The 25,133-nt window shown below is 48.4% G+C and overlaps 1 protein-coding gene across 1 annotated transcript in view; it reads right to left on the bottom strand.

The window, feature by feature from the left end:
- LOC144108698 (multidrug resistance-associated protein 1-like) overlaps positions 1 to 17,257 on the bottom strand; it is a 256,880-nt gene extending 239,623 nt beyond the window's left edge. Inside the window, exon 1 of the mRNA XM_077641869.1 lies at positions 17,134 to 17,257. Within this exon, the coding sequence (XP_077497995.1) occupies positions 17,134 to 17,151 (18 nt within the window). The 5' untranslated portion in view covers positions 17,152 to 17,257. The remainder of the gene's footprint in view (positions 1 to 17,133) is intronic.
- Positions 17,258 to 25,133: the final 7,876 nt, after the last annotated feature.

Genomic DNA, 25,133 nt, shown 5'->3' with positions numbered 1-25,133 from the left:
TTTACCAACAGCAAACCTCACAATACAAACAGCACCACCAAACAGCGAAGCCACCAAACACCACCACTAAACACCACCGCCAAGCAGCCACCAAACAGCAAAGCCTAGCAGGCATGTGACACAGAAGTCTTTTACAAGAAATTGTGAACACAAATCGTGAGTTGTGCGCCGACCTCAGATGAAGCCGGAGAGAGAAAATGGAGCTGAGGAGAATGGAGATGGAAATTCTCCGAGAAAATCAACAGCCACCGAGAATCTGACGGATGCACTCCTCAAATATCGGGAGAAATAAAGTATGGTCAAATGTTTAGGGGAATCCCCCAAGGTGGAGTAGAACTGTAATAAGGGAGTAATTACTCATTGACATCCACCCCATGCCGTATGGCTGCGCTTGGGCGGATGCCAATGAGTAATTACTCCCTTATTAGAAATAAAGTATGTCCTTGAGCTGCTCATGGGTCACTAAATTTACTGGGCCCGCTGCTTCCAGAAATACTCTGCAAGTGCAGCCCTCGCGTCGTGGCGGCCACCAGTACATGCATCACCGTTGTGTGACGGCTGCTGGTACGGTGCATTGAAAGTGGGCATGTCTTCTACCCACTGCTCGTCCACGTTGTCTCGACTGGTGCGAATATTTGCCAAATACGGCGTTCGAATTGCGCACGTACCGACCAGCAAGCTGAAACAGCATCTGTGTCACGTGAAGGACCGCCTAGAGAGCACATGTTACCCCGGCGTTGTATACAAGATCCCCTGCAAGGATTGCGATGCATCATACATTGGCGAGTCAGGCGATTTTAAAAGAAGAATAAGGGAACACAAGAATGACGTCAAGAAAGGTCGCACTTCCTCCAACGCACTTGCAGAGCATGGCCAAATGATGTAGCACTCCGTTGAATGGGAGAACTCCACAATCTTGGACACGAAGCAACCTTTATCTTCACGATTACTTCTCGAATCATTTTACATACAGACGACCAAGAATGCTATCAACAGGAAGAGAGGGAATCTCCCCGATATCTACGCCCACTCACTGTGCAGTCAAGTCCGCTTACATGTAGCGGCCCATTCCGCCCATCCTCATTCTGAACAAGGGACCCGTACGGGTCTCGAAATGTCATGTGTTAAATATTTTTCTTTGGCGAGTGTATGTTTCTTGTGCTTCCACTGCACGCCAAGCACTGAAGAAATTTGCTGGAAACGCATGATAATCGCTTAATTCCGACATATGTAATTTACATGCTCATATTTACTCATGTACGCCTGAGTACAGATCTCCACCGTATGTTTCTAAGAAACCCGTGTATTCACTAGACACGCCTTTATTTATGTTCTAACGTCGAGCCGTCAAGGTGGGTGTACTTCCATGCAATAAAAGAGAGAGTCGTCGTGGCTGAGAGGAAGCGTCCCCGCCTCGAACGCCAAAGGCCCTGGCTCGAATCCAGGCCTAGACCCCGATTTTTTGTTCATTGAGAGTGCGTGAATTTTTACGCAGCCCCCAAATATTTTCAATGAGCGGTACGCACAACCGCAACTATTACAATGCCCACAGCTTTTTAACCGAATGAGCTGCATACCCTGTCGCGTAAAACTATATACACAACGAATATACGGTGTGTCCCTCAAAGATCGCTTTGAAATCCTTTGCGGGGATGGAAGAGATATCAACGTGTGACATAGGAAGTGATCAAAAAGTTGTGTGGGATGCCACCGGGACCATTTTTGTACTTCCCAGTGATATCGAATCGCTTGCATAGGATATCTCTGGGATGTCACTGGGCGCATTGAAGGTGACGTTGTTTGATAAATGAGACTGTCGATGATGCTTCAATATGACAGTTTTCGCCCCTGTTTAAAGACTGAGAAGCACTCACGTGCCCACGTATTTTCCAGGCGAACAGCTGCAGCTCAGTGAAAACTTTTACATGACAGAAGGAAATCATTAAGTTTCCTAGCTTCCACTGAACTTGGAGTATACGCCAGCTAAGCTGACCGCATGCAGTGATCGTTTAACATTATCGGCCGAATCGAATAGCTGCGCACAGTAGGTAAAAAGCCTGTCGAAACATAGATGCGGCCTAATCAATCTCCTGAAGATGATATTTCTAAACGCTGGATATTCATAATCAGTTTTTCGTCGGCTAATTTCCACACGTTTAAGTCAAATTAAGTTAGTAAGAACAGCAGAACTGCAACGCAGCAGATCCAGCATATGTTCACTATTTCTTTTGCTACGAAAGAGCGTGCTTTTTGATACAAAGATATCGAGTGGTGGACGACTACATTGTAAGCATCCAGAAACGCACCGAGAGTGACGACGACCATCGCCGTAACAGCTCGAGCTTTGTATTCCAATCGGCAGTTTTTCTCACTACTGTGAGAAAAACTAAATGTCTGGCAGTCAAACTGTCGCTCCCCAGAAAGGAAAAGCAGCTCCCTACTGTTGTTTATTCAACATTAACCAGTGTCTCCTGACGTCATTTGCCTCCAAGAAACAGGAAACGCACCGCACACCAAGAGATACCTCACATACAACCACCGTACGATACCTAGAGTAGCTACATTAGTGGCACCCTTCATAACAGTTATATCGCACGATCTCCACTTCCGTTAAATAGATCAAGTCCTCATAGAGATTGTCTTTCAAAAAAGAAGGAAGCAGAGCATGGTCATCCTAAAAGCCTAGTCTTCCAAGCAACACGCAAGAAGATTTCAAGCCAATTTTACTCGAATGCAACACGTATAGCAGGAAATAACTCCGTAAATATTATGTGGACTTCAACGCTGTTCACACGGCATGGGGCTACCACAACGACGGCCCGAATGGAGCCAACCTGATGGAAGCGGCTGAGCACCTGGACCTTTGCATAATGACGGACATTGTGTCCCCCACTAGAATAGAAAACAGTGTTAGCAGAGGCACCTGCCCATACCTAACTTTCACGAAAAACGTAAGCCACTGCACATGGACCAATATAGAAGAAACCCTGGGCAGCGATCACAAAATTCTTAGGTTATCCATAACGACAGCCCGGATAAGGCGGACTGCTGGTTCCACAAAAATAACGGAGTAGGATAAATTCAGGAATATTAAACTGCCAGAAGGCGGCATCACAATCATTGAAGATTGTGTTAAAAACATGAAAGATGCTCATGCAAAGACGACCCAAATCATCAAAACAACAACAGAGACACCTGAGGTAGACATCTCCTTCATTTATGGGAAGCCAGAAATGTTTAGTAAAACGGTATAAAAGCTGGGATTAAACAGAAACCTACAGTTAATAATGGCGAAGATTACGCAAGAAGCCGAGGAGTACGCTATAAAAGCTAAGCAAGCAAAACTGGGTAGAGTTCTGTGACTCGCTGAAAGGTACCCTAAATACAGGCAAAACATAGTCGATGTTACCATGCCTGATACATCCGTACAAAGTAAAATCGGGCTCAAACAGAACACTCAACTCCATAGCCCATATCTACTCGGGCACAGATGCAGATTTAATAAAAGCCATGCACAAAAAATACATAAAGGACTCGTCCCCGGCATGGCAAGTTTCATATGAGGGTCAGTCAAACTCCATACTCTACTCCTCCACAGCACTGGGAGAGGTTTAGCCCGCAGCCCTTATACCCACAAGAAACACTGCCCTGGGAGTTGGCAAGGTTTCAAACAATATAATTAGGAACCTGAGCACTGACCACCTGACAGATCTGACCAAGTACATCAACGAAGAACTGTGGGAGAAGGGCCAGCTGCTGTCGGCTTGGAAACACGCGGACATCATCACCATAAGGCAGGAAACCTCCTGCTATAGAGGTCTCTGTGCACTTTCCTACAACTATTGCCTGGGAAAGCTCTATGAACAAGTAATCCACCCGAGACTTCGAAATTACATGGAAGAAAACAACCAAATTCCTTCCTGTATGCTCAGCTTGTGCAAGAGACTCTGCACCCAAGATGCCTTCCTCCGTATGAAAGAAGTTAACAACACCATCCCCAAACAAAACAAAAAACCCCTACTCGCAGTAGACTTGAAAGGAGCAGTCGACAATATTGGCCACCACACCATATTACAAGAATTATACATTACCAATTGCAGGACAAAAACCTTCAAATACGTGAAGACATTCCTCTCGGACCGCACAGCCACTATAGCAATTGGAGAGATCCGGTCATCCCCGGTACCCATGCCCAACAAATGCACGCCGCAGGGCGCTGTAGTCTCTGCAGTGCTCTTCAACATAGGATTGCTCAACTTGGCCAAAAACTCTTTACCCGCGAAGACGTCGGTTTCACCTACGCCGGCAACATCACCATATGGGCTACTTAGGGATCCGTGGCGCAGAAGAAAGAAGCTCTGCAAGGAATTTGCCGAAGAGAGCGGCCTTCATTGCACCCCGGAGAAATCTGAACTTATCATGTTACACGGGAAAATTACAAGTCAACGGGAGAGACTGTGCTCTACATAGAAAACCGAAGATTCAAGCAAAAGAGAAGTTCAGAGTTTTGGGACTGCGGTTACAAAGCAAACTGCGAGCAGATTATACAATAAAAGCTCTTAAGGTTATGGTCAACCAAATATCAAGAATGATTAGAACGGTAACCTGGCATCTGAAAGGGAGGGGGGGGGGGAAGACGCACTTCGCCCAGTCGAAGCCCTAGTCGTAAGCAGTATTACCTACGGGCTCCCACATCAAAAGATTAGAATCGCTAAAAGAAGGACCATTGGTACCGTTATAAGGAGAGCATATAAAACAACACTTTCGAAGACCTCATGGAGGCGGTTCTGGAGGGTAACAAAACGCCTAACCACCACACAAGTGGGTGCAGAAATTCTGACGAGATTGGGGCTATGGCAGACACTATGAGCTAGTGAGAGCAAGTCCCAAATTTCGACACCTGCAAGAGAGAAGACCTATGTAAAACCGATACTCAGACGCATGCAACACGAGCGGCAGAAGGGTAGAATGAGAGTTAGAGTCAAAGTACTGGCAAAAAAACTATCAAAAGACCCGAAAGCAGTATACGTGGACATCGGGACCTATGCCGAACCAGGCAGGTTCGCGATTGCTGCGGTCGACAGCGAGAAGAGGCCAATCATTAGGGATTCAATCTATGCCAAGGACTCTGCGGATGCGGAATCACTGGCCGTAGCCATTATCGTTAGGACTCAAGACCGACAGGGCAAGTTATCGCACGTCGTGACGGACTCCCAACAAGCCTGCAGGGAAACCTCACGGAAGGGCGAGCACACTTTTAAGTACACTGTCACATTCACAGAGAATAACAATGACACCTGGTTACGAAGGCCTAGCCCGAAACAAGATAGCGAATGGTCTAGCCCGAGCTCTCACAAATCTGGCGGATCCTCGTCCCTACCCCACTCCGGAAGAGCGTGTTGTCGGGCAAGTTGGCTTTGCATGATATATAAGAAGTTAGCGCAAAACTTGTGTGTTTCTTCTCTGTCTTCGTCTAAGTTTTGCGCTAACTTCTTATATACCCCACTCCCCCCTCAGGACCGTATGGTGACAGGTTAGAACAAATTTTGCTGGAAAGACGACATTTCCCACCGCTGCACAAACTGCCCTCTACAGATAGCATTGATTAGAGGACAATACAAACAAACACATATCCAAGTCCACATTTTGCCCAAGATGAGACCCACACAATATCCAAGTTACTGTCCCTGGTGCGGAGCAAGTCGCACGATCAACCATACATCTTAGGAATGCCAGGACAAACCAGAGGAAAAATTAATAGTGCCACATCCTACACACGAGAAGTGGGAGGAGGCCCTGACCAGCCACAACCTGGACCAGCAAGCCTGGATCACTCAGCGAGTCCGCAAGTCAGCTGCCGCCAGCGGAGACCTGGATTAGGGGCCCTGACCACCCATCTGCGGCGAATTAATCACCTAAATAATTTTTTTTTCCTCTCACTACTGTTGGAAATATTCGTCTTCATCTTGATAACGCTTGGAGCCACTATAGTGCTGCCGCTGTAGCTATAAAGTGGAGCCTTGCGGTCAAAAGATAGCAAGCGTCAACTATTTCGATAATGGCAGCCAAATGTAGCCGCATGTGTAGATGAGAGGAGGGCGCCAAACGCATTCCCAAGGTTGATGTAAACCGTGCTAGCGTATGACGCGTCAAACAAAGAAATCAATAAGCAACGCTGGGGGTGGTGTCAATCTTGAACAGGAGAAGCGGCAGAACACGGTAGCATGTGAAGCTAGAAAAATGTTTAGAAAGCCGCATAATCTGTGCACTTAAGAAAAGCAACTGAACGCACAAGGGCTTGGAGGCGTTGCTTTTTTATTATTTGATACCTCAAAGGCTCCTGGTCATGGGCCTTACATGAGGGATGGGCATGGCAATTAAGAACAACAATGGCTTGATAGCGTTCTTTAAAATGGATGTCGTTGATATTGCCGCGAATCTTCGCATATTTTCTTTGTTCATTCTTCAAAGTGGCCGCCATGCCGCTTTATCGCCTTGTTTGCCATGCAATACGCGAGCAGATTTATATCGATTGATCACATCCAGGCAGAGGTGATGCTACTTTGTTCCAGAATGTTCTAGTAACTTTGCACGGTTTATATCGAAAGTTCGCTACCAGCTTTAAATTGAGCACGGCCGAGAGGGGCGGGCATTCTGTTCGACGACCGCCAGGCGCGCTTGTTGCTACGCCGTCGCCGAGTGATTCAGTCCATTGTGGGAGCAAGTCAGCCCAAATAAAATGAGAGTTTCTTTAGACACCATTTCCGCAGTCTTTCTGCTCTCTGGACTGCCGTCACCACTTCGTGACATCTGGTGGAGGTGCTGGGTATCCTTCCATGTTCCGGACGCCCCCTTCACGTCGTGACACCAGCCCTCTGCGCTTCGCTCCGGAGGGAGAGCCAGAAGTTAGCCGAGCTAAAAGACGTCTTCAGGGAAAGAAGCCTGAGTTCGGGACTCTGCCAGACCACAACCGACAACGCAAAGACGCTGCTACGAGCACCACAACCTCGCCAAAGAGGTCGACATCGATACTGCAACAGCCGCGGAATCCGGCAACTTTCAGTGGATCCCTAGGCGAAGACCCCGAAGAATGGTTGGACCAATTTGAGCGCGAGGCATCATTCAACAAGTGGGATGATGCGGCAAAAATTGGACACGTATTTTTCTCACAGGAGGACTCAGCACGTACGCGGTACAAAAACCACGAGTCGTCCCTAACGACATGGTAACTGTTAAAAAGGAGAGAGAGAGAGAAGTGGTAGAGGAAGAGCAGGGAGATTAACCAGTAAAATATTCTGGTTGGCTACCCTGCACTGGGGGAGAGGGATTAGAGGGGCGTAAATAATAAGAAATAGAGAAATGCATTCCGTAGCAAGCACGAAAGGCAATGACACAAACACTGCAAGTCACAGGCTGCAGCAGGTGTAGCCTGCACACCTTCAGGGCAGCCGACTGCTGCGACCTGAGAACAGATCGAGGGCCCTCCACGACAAGGCAGCGCAGACGTTTCAGTGTCATGAAAGGATGCTTGCCGTTGCGGCTGATAATGTTAATTACAATGTAAGCATCGGACTGCTTCTCGGAAGGATGAGGCTTGAGGATGCGTTGTACCTGTTATTGGGCAGCTGCATGCACTGAATTCAACAAAGTTAGCATCTGCAGTGCATTCTGTGCAGCTGGCATGTGCATGCTGGAAAGTAGCACACGCATGGCATTCATGATTGGCTTCAGCACTGCATTCACTTGCTCGTCTGCGACCTGGTCCGGTTTCTGACGTACTACCCGAGCAGCAATAGGGTCAACACACCGGGTGCGCGGTGCTGGTGTGGGTGCTGGGTGCTTCGGGAGCGATGGCCAAGTCACTTGCCGGTCCCGGTCTTGGATAGGAGGTGTGACTTGTGCTTGATTCAATGGGCTCGGGAATCTGAGTACGCAATACCTGCTTGTCCACTGCGGGTGTGTGTAGCTCAGGCAGAGATGGCCAAGGCCCGTATGCGACAACCGTCTGTGCCTCGCCAGTCATATTGCTCACAATCCTTAAAGTAGTATGCGGAGGGGGAGCACAAGTTGAGGAAATTCTTGGACAATCCTTTCCAATGCTGGCTACACTTTTAGAAGGTCTGTGACAAGGGCGACGACGTCGTCGCACCTTAGCGGCAGCTTCTCGGTGTGTGGAATTGTCTCTTCATACTTGTTTGAGTGTCGCCCTTTCTCTTTTCAGGCGAGAACAATCTTTTGAGGCAGCGTCATGAGGGTCGCGGCAATTGGCACACGTAAGGACTGCTAACCGGCAAGAATCAGCACTGTGTGGCTGAGGACACCATGGGCACACGATGGGGAAATTGCACACACTATTCACGTGTCCTATCTTCATGCATTTCCGGCACTGGAGAGGCTTCGAGACGAAAGGAATAACTGCATTCTGAAAGTGTCCAACCTACACGTACGTTGGAATGCAGTTCCCTTGTAAGGTCATTTTGATGCACTTTGTCTTCACAAGACGCTGAGCTTGCAGTGTGTCTACACCGTCGGTAGCTGGCTGAATCAAAATGGGCGGATCAGAGTCGCGGATGGCTACGTCGACGTCGTAAATGACGCCTGCCGTAGTACCACTGCCTAGAAGGACATGGGAATAGACGCTGATGCTGCCGAGCGTTCTGATGTTGCTCAAACTCTGAGGCGCGTTCCGGTACATGACAACAATGGCGACGACATTCCTAAAACGATTCCCACTCACGTCTTTAATTGCTCCCGGGATGCGAGCCTCCAGGAATGCAGAAGTAGCTTGCCTATTTATGTGGTTGAGATTGTTGGTGGGAGTCTCTGGCACAAATAGGACAGTATGTGCCGATGATCCTCGCTTCGCAGTGATCGTGATCGACGACGACGCAGTGATCGACGACGACGAGTGGTCACTTTTGCGCAGTATCCGTTTGGCCTTCTTGCTTAGGACACTGATGAAGCCGTCGTCAGCCGAAGATTCATTCATCACTGGTGGCCGAGCACACCACGGTGGCCCGGCTGCTTGCGTCATTAGGGAGGCCAAGACGTTTCCTCTGGGCGGCAGCGGCTGACCGACTGGACTGAAGTCCAACAACGCCCACTTCCATCACCGTCACCAGAAAAGAAACAGTGGTTTCATTACAATGTCAAAAATCAGGAAAAAACTGAAGAGGCGAAGGGTCGGCGTTCTGGTCTAGCTATTCAAGAAGGAACATTTGAAGGTATTCATTAGTGTAGTGAGGAAGGAAAGACCTGAAGGACTCCTCGTGTCCAGAATCAGCTTCCAAACGAGCCCTTCCGCGGTTAAGTTGAACAGATGAAGCTCCTCTTTCGCCGCGCGCACCCCGAGATGACCGAGGAAAAAATTTCAGTTAATAATGCGCGGCGTAAAAGAAAAACTATTTAGCAGCCTCGTCTTGCAGCCGCCAAAAACAGCCGAAGAATTCATGCAAGAAGCCTGCATGATCGCGAAGACCCTCGACGTCCGGGCTAGGCAGTACAGCCGCCCTTCATGTGTCTGGGTAATCCGTCCGGACACGACGACCACCATCAGCGACAACTTGCTGGAAGTGATCCGCGAAATGGTCCGCGAGGAGCTACGCCGATTATTGCTATCCTCCCCAGAGCCGCAAGCAGCTACTCTCATGAATGTGGTACGGGAAGAAGAGCAACAGGCACTGGGCACCCCGACAGCCTCAGAACCACAGGCCATGACATACGCCACTGCACTACGCGCTCCTCAGCCCCAACGACAGCCTCTACGTCATCTCCGACATGAACAACTTGTTCACGAACGCCGCCTCCCTGCCCTCGCCCGCCCAGCCTATCAGCGACGCTCAAGCCAGAGTAAATGCGTCGCCTGGATGACTTTTGACAGCCGGCGGTTGTGCTTCCATTGCACTGTGGCCGGCCAGATTCTTCGTCACTGCCCGTACCGACGTATCGGTCTTCGAGAATTTGCCGTTGACGCCCCACAACGACGCTTCGGACACCGTCCGCATGAAATCGACGAGTACCTGCGTCGAGAAGAGTACAGCCGAACCGCCTTTTGCGCTCACCGTCGCCGTCAACCATGCGCTTTGCGTCGCCACGCCGCAGCTACGCAGCTGCGGTACGAGGAAAGTCGATCGCCCAGCCCCCGTAGGAGAAACTAAAGACAGCAACCTCTGGAGATGAGGTTGCTCACGAGTGAACCGCCGAAGATCCTCCACCGACCACGCCCAATGAAGACGTTGAACATGAACACGCTACACTCGCTGCATCGACCCCGCACGAAATGACAGCACCGACCACGACGCGAACTGCCTTCAAAACGATGCCGCAACCCAGAAAAGCTTCGACGACGCGCCCCACCGAGGTTTCGTTCACTAGACGAAGCCGTGACTTGACGCCGAGGGTGATGTGCAATGCAAGAGCCAAGACATCCGACTTAGAAGTGACTATCGACGTCCGGAAAGTTGCCGCTCTTGTCGACACAGGAGCCGATTACTCGGTGATGAATGGAATATTTGTTGCGCAGCTGAGGAAATTCATGACGGTCCAAAAATTCGTACCGCAGGGGGCCACCGCAGTACGCCATCAGGGCGATGCAAAGCGCGAGTGACTGTCAGAGGACGTACCTATTCTGCGACTTTAGTTGCGCTACGGCAATGTTCCCGCGAAGTGATAGTGGGCTTGGATTTTTTTAGTGAGCATCAGGCGATCATCGACCTGCGATCCAAGCGGATAACGGTTTCGACGCAGGAGACCATCCCTTCGCTGACAACTCTGGACAATCACGTTGCCCTGAGTGTCCTGGAGGAACAAGCGAGCGTCACACTCCGTTCAAGAGTAATCGTGACCGTAGGCGCCACGAAAGCCATTACGCAGAAGCCATCATTGAGGGGAAGATGCAGCTGCTTCTAGACCGAGGAATCAGTATCGCAAGAGGCATCGCATATTTCCACAATGGCCAGGTCGAAGTACTGCTGACCAACTTCACCGAAGAATACTGGCACGTTAAGAGAGGAACGACGATTGCTTTCTTCGACGAAATATCCTACGTACGAGGCTCCTTCGCCCTCTCCGATCCATCCGCAGAAGATTAGCCTGAACAAGAGAACTCGCCCTCTTTCGATATGGACCGAACCATGCTTCAGAACAGACAAGACCAGATCTGCAATCTGCTTCAAAGCTACAGCAAGTGTTTTTCGTCATCGCCGAAGGTCTGACAAACGCCAGTTGCCAAGCATCGCCTTATAGCCGATGAGCACGCCCGCCTCTCCGTCAAAGCCTTCAGCTTGCGTCGCCGCGAGTACGACCAGTCATCCGGGACCACGCGGAAGAAATGCTTCGCGACAACGTCATCCAGCCTTCAAACAGTGCATGGGCGGCACCAGTTGTTCTAGTGAGAAAGAAAGACGGCGCACTTCGATTCTGCGTTGATTACCGCTGCTTGAACAACATAACAAAGAAGGACGTCTACCCTCTCCCCCGTATCAGCGACACACTGGGCCGGCTCTGCAATGCCAATATAAGTATTTCTCATCGATGGACTTCAAGAGCAGCTACTGGCCATTTGAGGTCGAAGAGATCGCGAGAAGACGGCATTCATCACTCCGGATCGGTTCTATGAGTTCAAGGTGATGCAATTTGGTCTCTGTTCTGCAACAGCGACGTTGCAGCCAGTAATGGATACAGTGCTGGCAGGCCTAAAGTGGCAGATTTGCCCGGTATATTTAGATGACGTCGTTGTCTTCGCCTCGAACTTTGAAGAGCACCTTAAAAGACTTCGAACAGTATTATACGCCACCAAGTCGTCTGGCCTTACCTTGAAAGCAGAGAACTGCCACTTTGCCTACGAAGAGCTGCTGTTTTTAGGCCACATATTTATCAAGGAGAGCAGCAGAAAACAGCTGCTTTTAACAGTTTGCAACAACGGCCGATAATAAAGCAGTGCGCAGATTCTTCGAACAGTCGCGTATTACCGACGATTTGTGAAAAACTTTTCGCGCACCGCCGAGCCCATGACACAACTGATGAAGGCACGCTTGCCATATAAATAGGAAGCGCCGCAAGCAGAAGCCTTCAAAGAACTTCAGCGTCGTTTACAGTTCCCACCGATCCTTACGCATTTTGATTAAAACGCCGATACTTAGTTCATACCGACGCAAGCAGCGTGGACCTATGCGCGGTCCTCCTTCAAAAAAGTGACACGGTGGAGAAATCATCGCATACGCTTGCGGTTCCTTTTACAACGCCGAGGCTAACTATTCGACAATTGAGAAGGAGTGCCATGCCATCATCTGGGCTACGTAAATATTATGCCCCTACACGTACGGATGACCGTTCAAGGAGGTCAGCGATCACCACGCACTGTGCTGGCTTCCCAATCTGATGTATCCTCTGCCCGCCTCGCTCGATGGAGTCTGCGCCTCCAGGAGTTTGATGTCACCCTCGTTTACAAGTCCGGACGCAAGCACTCTGACGCCGATTGCCTCCCACGATCCTCTGTAAATGAACCGCCGCTGGACGACGATGAGGACGCCTTCCTAGGACCTATAAGCCCCAGTTCTTGCACAGTAGCAATGCTCGGACCCTGACCAATAACGCTTTATCGAGTACTTGGAAGGCAAATTTTCTTCACCCCCCGCCTCATTCAAGCGAGGACTTCCTTCCTTCTGTGTACAGAAAGATGTCCTCATGAAGAACTTCGCAATGAACAAAACAGCCTACCTCCTTGTACCTGCTTGTCTCCGCAAAGAAATTTTACAGGCTTCACACAATGAGCCGACATCTGGACATCTTGGGTTTACTCGCACCCTCCGTGCTCTCAAGAGAAGCATTACTGGCCCCAACTGTCTGCCGATGTAGCACAGTAATGAAAACCTGCCGAGATTGTCAGCGACGAAACACCCCTCCACCCGACCAGCAGGACTTCTGAACCCCGTTGAATCCCCCTCAAGGCCCTTTCATCAGATCGGCATAGACTTGCTTGGCTCTTTCCCAAAATAAACGTCTGGAAATAAGTAGATCATCATATTGACCGACTACTTGACCTGCTACGCCAAGGCAAAAGCCCTACCGAACGGAACAGCTGCAGAAGTAGCCAATTTTTCGTGGAGTGCATTCTTCTGCGATATGGCGCCCCCGATGTGCTCATCATGGACACAGGAACAGGATTCATGGCGGAACTAACGCCAGCCATTCTGCGTTACAGCCAAACCAGCCACCGGAGGACAACTGCATACCATCCACAGACCAAGAGACTGACCGAGCGCCTGAACAAAATCATTGCCGATAGGCTCGCCATGTATGTCGATTCCGAACACGAGACGTGGAACGTCATCCTGGCTTACGTCATCTTCGCCTACAACACCGCAGTGCAAGAGACCACCCAGATGACGCCGTTTAGGCTCGTCCATGGCAGGCAGGCCACGACCACGCTAGACGCCACGCTAGACGCCATGCTGTCCAACGTTACCGAAGACGAGAACGTCGATGTCGCCGCCTACCTTGAACGCGCAGAGAAGCTCGAAGTCTTGCCCGATTACGGATCAGAGACCAGCAGCGGAGCGATGCCAGACGCTACAACCTACGATGACGCTACGCGGAATAGAAGCCGGGAGACCAAGTCTAGGTTTGGAAGCCCTTTCGCCGCCGTGGATTGAGTGAAACGTTTTTGCGCCGCTATTTCGGCCCGTACAAGATTCCGCGCTGGTCGGGTGAGCTGGATTATGAAGTCCACGCTGACGCAACGACTACATCCCAGCAACGCCGCGTTCGACCAGAAGGTGTCCATGTCGGCCATCTAAAGCCCGATTATGCGCGCTAAAGGACACTGTTTTTCTACACTGTGTTTACTTTCGCACGACCCATTTTATTTATTGCTAGACGAATCATTTGTTTTAATGCATCGGGTTGATGCTTTTTTGAGAAGGAAGTGATGCCGCGAATCTTTGCAGTGTTTGTTCCTTCTTCAATTCTGCCGCCACGCCGCTGTATCACTTTGCGATTCAAGGCACGACCAGATTTATCTCGACTGATCGCATGCAGGCAGAGCTGATGCTATGTTGTTCCGGAATGTTTTAGTAACTTTGCACGGTTTATCCCAAAAGTTCGCTATCAGCTTTAAATTGAGCACGGACGACAGAGGAGGGCATTGTGTTCAACGACCGGCGAGCACGCTTGTCTCTTTGCCGCCGCCGAGTGATTCAGTGCATCGTGGGCGCAAGTCTGCCCGAATAAAGAGTTTTGCTTATACACCATTTTGGCAACCTCTCTGCTCTCCAGACTTCAGTCACCACTTCCTGACAATATGATACACGGGGTTCTGCGGTAGATAATTGCAGTCCCGGGTTGACGTTACGAAAAAAAGATCGAGAAAGAGCGGTAGTTCTTGCGGTGGGGGGTAGACGGCGTTATGGTGACTAATACGCCTTGAGAAGCGATAAGCAGGTGATATGACCGATTCTTCTAAAGATGAATGATAAAACATAGAGTCACAATCGAGAAATTTTTCGTTCGATTTCAAGGCTAAGTAAGTCGGCTCTAGATTTTAAAGCAGACACAGTAGTGTAGTATGAATAATCAGAATGAATAAAGCGGATAGCACGATTTTGTATTCTTTCTAAGGTTAAAGAGAGGTTAGACTGGTGAGGAAGCGATATCGCTGAAGCATATTCTAGTTTAGTACGGACAAAAGTTAGGTTTGTTAATGATTTGATTGATTGGGTACGCGCGCTTTCTTTGCAGTGAAGGTGCACTTCGGCGCTGTAGCAGACGGCACGAAGGACTGCCTTCGTGCTCTTCTGCGCCTGCCTCGCTTTGCCGCCGGACACGCGCGCTCTCCGCGCAGCGCGGCCCCGATGTGCTGTGTCTTACAAAGAGGGGACGACCGGGTGCGTATAGGTTTGCGGCTACCGCCATCTATCGCAGTGCAGTGCGTTATGGCTTTCCTGTAGTGAATTTTGATGCTTAAATCTTGTATCGGACAAAGATGATCGACAATTTCTTTTCTATACTGAATTGCCTGTGCCTCGAAGAGATCACTTAAAGAATACAAATTTGCGCTCGAATTAGAATAATTTTTTCGTCATTCTGTCTTTTTTTCGCTCATTGTTATCTCATTGTGTGTGCATGTGTGTTTGAACCTCTTTTGCACGAAAAAAAGAAAGCGATTCGAGTATATTGTGCGCCCGACGCCAAAGTGTCCACCAGAGAAGTTGCCGTCAGCAAAGACAGCAATATCATTCGTAACAGCTGGGAAGTTGTTATCTCTGGCGCGTTGACAAGGCATTTTACAGAATATAAGAAGCTTGCCAAATGCACAAAGCCAAATGGATCAGTTAAGGCGCTACAAGACATTTTACAGAATATAAGAAGCTTGCCAAATGCACAAGGCCAAATGGATCAGTTAAGACGCTTCTACGCGGCTGTATCAGTGCTGTGGCATGTTGCAAGTTGCGCGTCCGCGCCATAAGTGTCGCCACGGTCGGAACGATTGCAGCGATCCTGGTATCTGGCAGCAAACGCGGCTGGAGTCAATGACACAACGCGTCTGCGCCGCCAGTGCCGCCGCGGGCAACGCTGCAGCGCAGTGGCAGCAGACGACAGCGACCGGCGCAAGCATAGCGAGCAAAGTTTTGAGCAATTTATGTTTTTACCGCCAACTCCCAGGCACCGCCACCGTCGCATTTCAAAATCGTCCCCATTGGCTCTACGGGAATGTCACACCCTTGGCTGTATCGCGCCGCCGTAGATCAACTTTAAAACACACACACACACACACACACACACACACACACACACACACACACACACACACACACACACACACACACACACACACACACACACACACACACACACACACACACACACACACACACACACACACACACACACACACACACACACACACACACACACACACACACACACACACACACACACACACACACACACACACACACACACACACACACACACACACACACACACACACACACACACACACACACACACACACACACACACACACACACACACACACACACACACACACACACACACACACACACACACACACACACACACACACACACACACACACACACACACACACACACACACACACACACACACACACACACACACACACACACACACACACACACACACACACACACACACACACACACACACACACACACACACACACACACACACACACACACACACACACACACACACACACACACACACACACACACACACACACACACACACACACACACACACACACACACACACACACACACACACACACACACACACACACACACACACACACACACACACACACACACACACACACACACACACACACACACACACACACACACACACACACACACACACACACACACACACACACACACACACACACACACACACACACACACACACACACACACACACACACACACACACACACACACACACACACACACACACACACACACACACACACATTATTGAAAGGTGCCTTACCATAGTATTACATGCAGTGGAAGATAGTTGAGTACAGTTCCTTAAATACAATGTTGCTTTTCTGGTCGGCTGTTTCAAACTAAATGGGTTTCGGTGGTCAATTTGTGAACACTCCTTTCTTAAACGAATGTCATGCAAATTTCATCGGAGAGGAGGAAGGCGCCTATAGCATGTGGCACAAGCTTGGATTAAAAATTGAACACTTTTTTTAATTTGGTACCAGGACAACGTATAGAAATCCTCACATGTGGTTGATCAGCCCTCGGTGAACACAGTCAGAAAAATCTTAGCGCTAAGGATACACGACAAGGTGAGACGAGAGACGTTCAAAGGTGCTTGTTTCTTTTTGTCGTGTCGCTGAGATATTTCTAACTTTCGATTACCAACTCGACCACTAACGTGCTTTACATAGGGGACCACATGTGGATAGCCGTCGGCAGGCCCCTTTCTAAAAAACTCCCTTTTATTTCGTTTAGAAATCGCCGGAGGGATGCCCCTATTAGACTGTACATTCGTATACGCCCAAGTAATTATTCGAGGGAAAACCCTCACTCAGAGCCCTGATTAATACTGACACCTGACAAAACACCATCTTACCTCGGATACAGTCTCCATTGCTGCTCGACCAGTCCAATCACAGTGAAACTCGAAAAGCAAAGCGAGCCGCAGGCGACGCCGTCTGCAGGGCAGCCGCGTGCTAGCGACGCCGAAAGGGCAGCGCCTTCAGACAGCGCACTTGGAATGTCGTGCACCCTCTGCAGCTGCTGCGTCCGTTTCGTCAGTCGCGAGCCTGGCTGAAGGATGTGCGCGGCTCGTTGATATGCGGCGCTGACCTTTCCGCAGAGCAGCAGAAACTGAGCTGTTAACTGGCTACCAGTTGAAGGACAACGAGGAAACAGATCTGCAAACTCTCCTCCCTGGAAAGAACACTGGCTTTCTTCCATGGATGGAGCATTGCACTGACTACCTTTCTTTCGGGATTGCATAATTAGTTAATGTTTACTGTTCATGTGCCAACGTTTAGTACAGTTAACGTTGTTATTCCTGGAGTCCTCAATCCTACAGATCCCTCGTTGTAACATTGAGCAATGATCTAACCTAGAACGATCATAAAAGTCATATTGTCTGCTGACAGAAGGCGTGGATTACCTCAAACATAATCTACGCCACGTTCCACAAAGCCTAAAATTGCATGCATACAAATTACTTCTCCGCCATAAGGTGGAATTTCCCCTGGAAACTGGTAAAGTATATCTAACAAATTGCTTAGAATATGTACAAAACATATCTGCCCCTGCTGTTGATACAACGTAAACATATCATCATTAAAAGCAAAATCTGACTCAACAACCCTGGCTTGTCGCCGTCGAATCACGAGTGTGTGTTTATTTCATAAGTTTTATTATATCTCACTTCATCTGGCTCCCTGCATGTGTCCTCCAGCACGCTCCCGCATCGGTCATCCCCTTCAAGTTGCCAGGCCGCGTGCGCGCACTTCTACATTTGCCACATCATTCTTTCCCCGATCAGCCTCGGACTGTAACGGCCTTCCTCACGACATCGTCGCAATCACTCTCCCGTCAACATTTTTGGAGTGCATGGCCCCCACATTAGACAGCTGATATATGCGTATTTGACGTGTTCTTTTTTCTCGAACTGCTCCACTACATGCAACCCACCCCTAATATAGTACCCCTGATCCTGGGGGAATTTAAGGCAATGAAGTGTAGCGAAGTGAAACTCCAGGCTTTAACACTGTACTCCGTCCCCGGCGCTAATTTATTACCCGAGGACTGCTGATCAACGGTAACGGGCAGTGCTCCGGTTTACGAGGCTGGTGCTCAGTTGGTGAGCGAGAACTAATTACCACCCCCGCCCCCCCCCAAAAAAAAGGTGACGAGGATACACTAGCTAGGTGCCCTATGTGTTTCGAAAGGTGGCTGTAATGTGACAACTGTAAACTAAGGGCTCGGTCGACTCCTCGTTTGAGAACTTTCGGTAGCAGGGCTTTATGTCTCAAAGTGACTCACGCAGTAAGATGGCGTAGTGGAGGGCTGCGGACAATTTCGATAACCCAGAGATTTTACCGTGTACTGACATCGCGCAAAACACGGGCCTTTAGCATGTGCCCTCTATCAAAACGCGACCGTCGAATCCGGGATTGAAACTGGGTCTTTCAGGTCAGTAGTCAAGCACCAACAACTAAGCCCCCGGGGTGGCTTCGCTTGAGAAGTAGTGTTTCCAACCCTGTAATCGTATAATTTTTGCAGACGACTGAGATTGGACCGTTGATCACACAGAGCGAAGAAGAGGAGGTCCGAAGCGCAAGTTAAACAGGCAAAGGAAGACAGATCCGTATCATCATCATCATCACCCACTGGAGAGCAAGGGCATCTCCCTTATCTTTGCAATTAATCCTTTCTCTTGCCAGCTGCTGCCAAAATATCCCAGCAAACTTCTTAACCCTTTCCGCCCACTTAACGTTCTTCCGCCAACTGCTATACGCTTGCCTTCCTTCAGAATTCAGTTTTTTACGCTTAAGAACCATCGGATACCTTACTTTCCCATCACATGAACAGCCAAGCCCATTTCTGCCTCTTGTTTTTGAGTAGGATATCATTAGCTCGCGCTTGTTCCCTGTACCATTCTGCCGTCTTCCTGTCACTTAACGTTATAGCTATCATTTTATTTTCTATACCTCGCTGCATTGTCCTTAAGTTGAACCCTGTTCGTTAGCCTCCATGTTAGCCTCCAGGGATATTGGTAGACTGCCAGTTTTGATCTGAGACAACCTACCAAATGCTCTTTACCCCATTCTTACTCTTCTATTTTTTTCTTTTATTGGGACAGTGTGCCGGCTGGCATAAATTATTTACTAATTTAGGTGCACGCAGGACTGTCGAAAAAAGTCCAGTATCATCCGGTGGTGCAGCCCAAGAATATAAACTTCTCCATCTGGTGGATGGCCTCGGGATGGTCCGCATCGGTGCAGGTGTTTCTGCCGGATAGCACACAAAGAGGGGTAGTTCTAAAACATGTGCTCTGTGTCCGCCTCGCAGACAGAAGCGGTACAGATTCAAGAGGCAGGAGCCACTGAAAAGGGCATGGTACCGTTCTGGCCACGACCAGGTTATCGCTGGGGTGAGGGTGACACGGAAGCATAACCTTCGAAACGAGACTTCCTCCCAGAGTGCAAGGCCGCCAGGGAAGTCGGTGCCACACAGTGGAAGTGTGCTGTCGTGGCGCGCCGAAGCTTTTATTTTCCCAGAAGGAGTATTGTCTCCGGAGAGATTGGGGGCCGCTTGGAGGGGACGTAGAGGAGCTGATTCATGACTTGCCTCATCCACCGAAGCTTGTGTGGGGTAAGCATCTCGACGAATCCATGGTACACGTGCCGTGGGGTTGAATTTTCCAATAATGTCCTGAACTAGCTGTGCCAATTAGTTAGTATTCCAAAACGCGCCGCAGACTACAGACGGCGCCCTAAGAGTCTGCGACAATGCAAGGTGGCTTCTAGATGGCGACCGTGGAAAGAGAATGCTTAATGCGTCCCGAATGGCCAACAGCTCGGTCTATGTCGATGGCCCGGCAGGCGAGCAAGCGTATGAGCATGCTGCAATTTGTTATATAAATGCACGAGAAGAGACAGCCGTGGTCACGTGATCTTCATTCACACTAGCCTGGACGTACGACACGTGTCGCAGTAGTGACGTATCAACGGTATAAACGAGGTGTTATCCGTCCCCACACTCGAGTCACTCATCTGGCCAACGGATCTTGAGTGTATGCAAGTCATAGGCAGATTGTCTTTAACTTTCTGGTAAAGCCACTGTGGTCGTGACATGCAGAAGACGACAGGCACACAGAGCCATCTTCCATATGCTTTGTGAGAGCTATGGCTTCAGGGATATTGCGGCATTCTGTGCATCGTGCAGCTACGCTGGTTAATTAGTTCGTCAAACTTGTTTATTTGCGCCTATAGGAGGCCCGTAATTATACGCCTTGCTGCTCGATTGATCGATTCCAAGTAATTCTACTGCGCGCGTGTAAGGTGCTGGAATTGGGCTTGGTAAATCAATCTTGGCGGTAGCGCAGAACATATTAGGAGGCGGGAGATGGTGGGTGTTACACCACCTGACTCTATGAAATACGGCGGATGAGATGCAGCATTTGCGGATACTTTCTGGCGTGCTGTGCGAAAAAAGGGGCTTGCAGAGCCGGAATCATGCAGGTCAAGGCCGAGAACTTGGAGTGAGGTGGCGACTGGAATTCTATCATTTTTTTTGTTAGCAAAATCTGATAGTTCGGAATTTCATGGTTTTGTTGCCGCTTGTCCGGGCGCGAAAGATGCATTTATTTCAAAGAAATTTGGATTAGAAGTTGAGAAAGTTTTTCCTGCCGCTCTGATTCAAACTCGAAAACTCTTATGACGACACGGAGAACTCTTATGACGTCATAGAACGGAGTGACGTGTTACGTGACGTAAACGCAGAGTCCGTGATTTCTGACGGCTAGCGGTGCGGTGCGCAACCTTATTTTTTGCCAGCCTCAGAGATTCGTGACGTCCATGAAGTAAGGAAAATTCCTCCAAGGTGGCGTCTCTTGTCCTACGAAGTCATCACGCTTGTACTTGCGAGATTGGCCTGTGGCGGCGACGCCTGTATTTTGGTTCTTGCTATTTTCTACATTACAAGAGCTTTGATTTCAGTAAGAGTGGCGTTTTTGTGATCAGGAGCTGCTATTCTATCGATACAAGCCAACTTCAATTTCTCCTCAGTGTATCGCTGTCCTACACGCACTCATTTAAGCGGATGGCATTACAAACTGGTCTTTCCATTCATCTCTCCAAACTCAAACCACTCGCATTGACAATTACAGATCAGTGGTGTTCTTTTGTAGGACTTACGTTATCGCCCCAAAAGACGGCTCTACTTCCTATCACGACCGCACGGCGGCCACGTGCGGTCGTGATAGGAAGTAGAGCCGTCTTTTGGGGCGATAACGTAAGTCCTACAAAAGAACACCACTGATCTGTAATTGTCAATGCGAGTGGTTTGAGTTTGGAGAGATGAATGGAAAGACCAGTTTGTAATGCCATCCGCTTAAATGAGTGCGTGTAGGACAGCGATATCACCCAAGCGCCATATTAAGGGTAGCAGACAAATATTGAAAAGTAGTGGAACCGCACTGACCCTTGTGGTACAGCACTGTGTAGCCGAAAGGATCCCACATTTTCTTTGTTGATGCGGACGGCGAATTCTCGAGAGGTAATAAAGGTGTGAAGAAAGGTGCAGATATCTGCGGGTAAGTGGGTCCAGTGTAGCACCTCAATAATGGAAGCATGACTGATATGTCATGCTATATATATATATATATATATATATATAGGCCCTGTGCACACCCATGCCGAGAACTGTCCAGATACGGGACGATCAGCCAGCGATCAGAATCATAGATGATAACTTTATGTTCTAGGCCATCCACTGCACCAAAGTGCGAGCGAAAGTATAGCTACCAGTGCAGACAGTTCGCCAACAATTTCCAAAGAGTAGAAATGAGAGAAATTGGATGATGATTGCATATGCTGTAGAGTGTTGTCATCTGGAGTATTCGGAATCCGGACACGCAGTCACTACCTGCCTTAACTAAACGTTTTTTTACACCTTTGAACACCACACTGCCACTTGTAAACTTCTGCACCTTTCCCAGACTGTCCAACAGTACTTTGGTTTTCTGCATATAAATTTATAGGCCAACCGTTCCCCTGTGTCTAACTCATTGATGAAGGTTTTCAGTTCGTCTCCCAAATGTCTTAGCAAGATAATGTCATTAGCAAATCGCATATTGCTAAAATGTTCTCGATTAACTCTTATTCCCAGCTATTCCCAAGTCAGGCCTCTGAATACCTTCTGTAAGCAGGCAGTGAATAGCATTGGCGAGATCGTGTTTCCCTCGCTGACACCCTTCCTCATTGGAATTTCATTTCTGATTTTATGGAAGCCTATGGTAGCGGTTCAGTCTTTATAGGTATCTTCCAGTGTTTCACTCCCCAGTGAAGAGTTCAGACTCAAGACTCGTACGCTCGAACCAGCGTCAAGTTCAAACACTATGGTCCTTCGTCAGAAGCGATTCAGTTCAGTATTTTCATATAAGACTCTTCTACACCCTGATTTCGCAATGCCTGCATGACTGCGGATGTTTCTAGTGAGTCTAATGCTTTCACGTAACGAGTGAACGCTCTATATATGGTTTGCTACATTTCGCGCTTTTTTACCACCTTATTGCCAGTGTGAATATGGTCTATTGTCGAGTATTCTTTTCTAAAGCCTGCCTCATTATTTAGTTGATGCTTCACTATATATGCTATTACCTTAGTAAGTACCATGTAGGTAAGGGGCAGTAAGTTAATTGGTGTGCAATTTTTCGAGTCCTTTATGTCTCCTTTCTTAAGGAACAAGATGAAGTTAGCGTTCTTCAAGCTTCTGATGTGCTCGAAGTCAAAAGACATTGCGTATGTAATGTGGCTGGTTTTTCTAGCACGATATCCCTTCCGTCCACCAAGAGATCTGCTGTTGCCTGATACTCACCAGCTGCTTTCCCCCCTTTTGCATTGCATTGCGCGTAAGGTTTCTTTAGGAGCGTTAGCTCTTGCTCATCATTTTTCGAGATTTCATGAGGCCTCCTACGACCCTGAGATCAAAGCGCCATCTGTGGCTGCAAGTAGAGAACAGCGCATCTCGCACTGAGACTTGTAGCGCCATCTACAACAGCATTGTAGAAACGACCACCTGCCGTGTACGAATGATGACGTCACCGTACAATATGGTGAACAGGGGTGGCACTACGTGAGTATGACGTCAGGGGACGAAGTCGCGGCACAGCTTTGGTTTGTCGAATCCAAAATGGCGACTATTAAAATTGGCTGTGGCCTCGTATCTTTGATGAGATTAGATGGGATGAGAGCGCACAACTTTTGTCAACCGTCTTAATTTATACATTGTTGATTTTGTATGTACAAATCAGCGTTGTTTTCTTTCTTGTAATCATCATTTGCGTGCATTTTGAGGCGTTTAAGTTAATATGGCAGTACTCACACCAATTACCGATTGCATTAAGGTAATCATGTATAGCAGTCTGATCATGGAGTGATTGAACGTTGTGGTACACAATGTAATTACCAGCGAAGATCCGGCATCGTACTGGGGAATAAAAGGTCAAATCATTTAGATAAATCAAAAAGAGAAGAGATCCAAGTACTGAACCTAATAGCGGATTCGAGGCAGAGTGTAGCAATCCCCCTTTTTATTAGCTTGGAGTGAGCAGAATTATTAGCCAATTGGTTTTGGAAACTTAGTTGCATCTTGTGAGAGCATGATTTTCTAATAGCGGATTCGAGGCAGAGTCTAGCAATCCCCCTTTTTATTAGCTTGGAGTGAGCAGAATCATATGATTCTGCTCACTCCAAGCTGCTCACTCCAAAACCAATTGGCTAGGCTGTCTTCAGCCGGGTTCCCTGGTTCGCTCGTAACGGCGGTCGCAGAAAGCCTACTACAGAAAATAAAAAGAAAGGCTGTGAGAGCTGGCCAAGATGTCCGTCGAGAAGAGGTGGTGCGACCTGTGGTGGTGCCCTATGTGCACAAGTTATCCCACAATTTGAAAAAGGTTGCGAGCAGGCATGGTGTGCCGCTTGTCTTTTCAGCCCCAAAAAAGCTCGGAAGCCTTTGTTCTCGCATTGAAAGAGAACGAAATGATGAGAGAGGGTGTGGCACCAAACATGGGCGATCGTTCATGAAGTGCACCGAAGGAGTGGTCTATGAAATCCCCCTCTCGTGCGGCCGCTCCTATATAGGGCAAACTGGACGCTGCGTTAATGAGCGAATCAGGGAACATGAAAGAAATGTGGAGCAAAATAAGGAAGGGCCAAATTTGCCTAAGCATATAAGGTCTTGCCCGTCACGCTCTTGTGAGCCATGTTTTTCTGGTGTGCGAATTTTATCAAGAAGTAAAGACACAAAAGCCAGGGAATTAATCGAAGCATTCTATATTGCTAAGAAAAGAAGCATGTGTGTCAGCGACACGTCCATATCGTTGTATAGGGCAGAGAACAATTTTTTCACGCGTTCGCTGTCATATCAGATTGGAACATGATAGTATTCCTTGCGTGTCAGCTGGTATATATATGTTTGTCGTGCCTTTGAATAAATCAGTTGTGAGTGGCGCTCCGTCCCGTTTATCTACCTTGTGGTCTGTCTGTTTTCGCGCCTGTAATCCAAAAGATGTACCAACTTGCCCAGCAAGACGTTCTTTTAAGTTATAATTGTGAATTACCTTACTGCTTTCCATTCGCTAGGAAGGACACCTTACTTTAGACTTTCGGTAAATATTATAAACAGATAGTTTGCGCAACACTCCGCCTATCTAAAAGGAAAATTATTTGGTATGTCATCGGGACCAGCAGATTTCTTTAGGTCTATGTTGAACACGGATGAAAAAATACCTTCATCGGAAATAAAAAGGCTCGTCAGTTCGCAGCCAGAACCTGAAAATTCTGGACTATCGTCGTCAGCACCACGCAGAAATACCGATGCAAATTACTC

Source organism: Amblyomma americanum, chromosome 10 (genome assembly GCF_052857255.1).
Source record: "Amblyomma americanum isolate KBUSLIRL-KWMA chromosome 10, ASM5285725v1, whole genome shotgun sequence".
In the NCBI taxonomy this organism is placed as follows: domain Eukaryota; kingdom Metazoa; phylum Arthropoda; class Arachnida; order Ixodida; family Ixodidae; genus Amblyomma; species Amblyomma americanum.
Note: the sequence above shows the minus strand (reverse complement) of the source record. Positions and strands in the feature narration are given on the sequence as shown.